A 3,325-nucleotide genomic window follows, 5' to 3' on the forward strand; every position below is an offset into this window, starting at 1 on the left:
GTGGGGCTCGGCGTGGCCACTGTCAAGGCCAACATCACGCCCTTCGGCGCGGACCAGGTGAGCCTCGCGCCATCCTGCCCCGCCAGGGTAGGGACCCGCCCCGTACTGCTTTCCTCCAGCGGGGAGGGAGTCCGAGCACGGAGGACAGAGCAGTGGCCAGGTGCGGGCCAGCCTGGTGGGCGCTGCCTGTGGAACGGCGGGGCCACCTCCTCTCCGAGGGGCCACGTGACGAAGAACCCGAAGGTGGCAAACACAAAGTAGAGTGGTGGGATCTTTTGGTCAGGGCGAGCTGCAGGTGCAAAGGCCCTGGGGCCAGGAAGCCCAGCGTCCCCTGTGATGGCTGTAGCTTCAATTCCAAAGATGAAGGAGGGGGCCGATCTGGGCCGCTCTTGATTTAAAGGGGTTTTGGGGTGGAGTTAGGAAAGATCAGACAAAAAGGAGTTGAATCCAGTTAGCATCAAGCTGCATGCACTTCACTTAGGCTGCCATAAACACTAAGAGAGGAGTCGCCCCACATCTGCGAGGGGAGAGGAAGTGAAAGTGTTGTCTGCTGGAGAGAGCTTTTAGGAGCGGTGACACAGTCAAATCATGTCAGAAAATTTAAGAAAAAGAAAAAAATAAGCAGAAGTGGGAAGAGAGGTGGTAGGCAGGGCCAGGTCATGTGAGCGTGCGTGCTGAGTGCAGCAGGAAGCCTTCCCAGGTTTTGAGCCGGGGCGGAATGTGCTCTGGGCTGGGGGTAGGGCGTGCTTGGCAGGCCTGCCTGGCAACCGCGCCTGGGTGCCCGGTCAGGTCTTCTTCCTATTTTTTGAGGCTCCACAAACTAAGAATGGTTCTTATTTTTTTAACGGTTAGAAACAAGTAGGGTAAGTTGTGACAAGTGACAATTACATGAAATTCCAGAAAAGTGACATCAAATTTCCGTCTCCACGAGCAAAGCAAAACGTTGGACTACAGCCCCACCCATCCCTGCCCACGTGTGCAGGGCCACTCACCAGAGAGCGGCGGAACTGGGGATGTGGGACAGACACCAGATGTCTCATAAGCTCTGAAATGTTAGCTGCCTGCCCTTCGCAGCGTGCGCCTGTGGGAAGCGGTGGCAGCAGGGGCACCAGGCGGGAGTCTTTCACAGCTGGCCAGGGAGAGTGCTGCGGGCTGCAGCGGAGGCTGGACAGCGGGTGGTAGCCTGCATCTCCTGGGGCCCGCCGTGCACCTGCTCTGCACCAAGAACGTTGTCCCGGTGTTGCCGCTGCTGTCACTGCCCTGCCCGGAGCTAAGGAAACCGAGGCTCGAGCACCTAAGTCATTTGCCCAGCTACACAGCTAGCACGTGGCTGAGCCAGATGCAGAAGCCTGGCCTTGGATTCCGGGCTTTATCCGCCTGCGTGAGGCTCTGCGTTACAGCCAGCCGATACACGGCATGCTGTCGGTGTGCCAACCGTGCGACTCTGAGTAGAGACACTGCATCCTCTCGAGGGTACAGTTTACACTTGGGGGTTGCACCTTGAATGGAAAACCATTTGGGGGTAAAGTGGTTCCCTTAACGCCAGGGTGTAGCTTGGAGCTGGCGATGGCTGGTCCCAGGGTCACCAAGGCTGGCCCGTCCGTGCGGTGCACTGGTTCCTGGAGAGGGCCCTGGCTCTGAGCCTGAGGGCTCTGCTCCCTCTGGGTGAGTTTAGTTGGTCTCGCTCTGTCCTAGCCTGTGCAGAGGAAATCCATAGTGTTTCAGGTACTTCTGGAGTTTCTCTATTGCTCACCTCTTCCCCTCGGACACGGACCTTGAGGAGACGCTGGGATTTAGAGATGAGTGGGGTCCATTGGGCCAGGTCACTTTGAGAACAGGCGTTGGCTGGTGTTTCAGAGGCAGTGAGCCCGGAGTCCAAGGGAGTGTCTCGACAGCAATCATGGCCCATGTTCCCCGTGCCCTGTGCTTACTCTCTATCAGACATCCTGTGCGTCGTTGATGGGGACTGACTATTTGGGTTGTTTGTTTGGGTTTTTTTTTTGGGGGGGGAGGGGTCTTTGCCCTAGGGCGTGTGTGCTCTCCAGAAAGACAGAGACAGAAAGACAGAAAGCGAGAAATCACCCCCCAGGGGGGACGGCCACGCTGCAGTCCCTTCTCCTCCATTCTCCTCTTGGGATCTTGGGCACGCATGCACACGCGCCCAGCGTGAGTTTTAAGCCACCGGGTCCGAGACGCGAACTGCGGTTGACTATGTGGGAGTCCAGCGACATAGCCATTACGCTAACTGCTGGCTCCAGGGAATAGTGACCTGAAAGGAGGAGAGCGAATGGTGCCATTGTTTTCTAAAAGCAGCAAACCACTCTCTAGTGTATCTCAAGGAGTGTTTGGAATCACCCGGCCTGTTGTACGCGTTCCTGTTCTTTGGGTGGTGTCGTTGACAGTCAGGTGGGAAGCTTGTTGACGGGGTGGCCAGCGGCAGCTGTGCACATGCTGATGTCACGCGCTGGCCGAGAGGAGGGAGCCTCGCCACCGCCATCCCAGGCAGGGAGTCATGTGAAGGGGTATAGCAGCAGCTCTGCTGGCAGCTCACTGGCTGGTGTGCGACTGCAGGGCCTCAGTGACAGTCTCTGGTTTATAGATAGTTCTGGAAGTCAACATAGAGGCAGTGAGGACAGATGGCCGGAATGCTGGGTGTTGGCGCAGCTGCTGTGGGAAAATGGGTCTGGAATGGGAGATGGTTGTAGTGCCTGAGGGTGGGGGTGTGTCCCTGGCCTCTTCCCTTGGACCTTGTCTGACAGTTGCCTTTGATTTCTTCCTGTCCCTGCAGTTGTTTTCTGTGTAGCCTATTTCTTCTCACAGGGCACCTGCTGTTCAGGAACATCTAAGTGCACGTGTCCCAGGAAGAGTCTCTCCGACTTAGTCATTTTCCTGTGAAGAGTGTGTTCAGAGGCTGCTGGGCCCTGTTTCCAATGGTGTGCCCAGGAGAAAAGCTTGCGTTCTAGAGAACGTGGCTGGAAACCCAGCTTGTCCCTGAGAGTGGTCGAGCCTGCGATCACTCAGGCTTACCCTGCCCACACAGTGGCCGCGCTTACTCGTTTGGACTTGAAACACCCCGTGGAGGAGCACGCAGCTCCGGCTACGGATTGTACACTGGACTTGGTTCTTAAAAAGTAGGACTAAAGGGCCGGCAGGTGGTGTGCTGGACTTCCACATGACCACCTGCAGTTCGAGTCCTGGACCCTGCAGCTTGAAACTCAGGCCAGATGCATGTGTGTGCGTGCCCACAGCCCCAGAAGGAGAATGGGAGAGAAGGTATTGAGGAATGGCCACCCCCGGGGGAATTTCTCTCGTTCGCTCTGCCCAG

General features: G+C 57.1%; 1 protein-coding gene across 1 annotated transcript in view; it reads left to right on the forward strand.

The window, feature by feature from the left end:
* The window catches only part of SLC15A4 (solute carrier family 15 member 4), a gene marked incomplete at its 5' end in the record, with an annotated part of 15,932 nt that continues 12,607 nt past the window's right edge, over window positions 1-3,325 (forward strand). The window contains 1 exon segment of the mRNA XM_006147369.3: window positions 1-57. Within this exon segment, the coding sequence (XP_006147431.2) occupies window positions 1-57 (57 nt within the window).

Source organism: Tupaia chinensis, unplaced genomic scaffold, assembly GCF_000334495.1.
Source record: "Tupaia chinensis unplaced genomic scaffold, TupChi_1.0 Scaffold000211_1, whole genome shotgun sequence".
Lineage (NCBI taxonomy): Eukaryota > Metazoa > Chordata > Mammalia > Scandentia > Tupaiidae > Tupaia > Tupaia belangeri.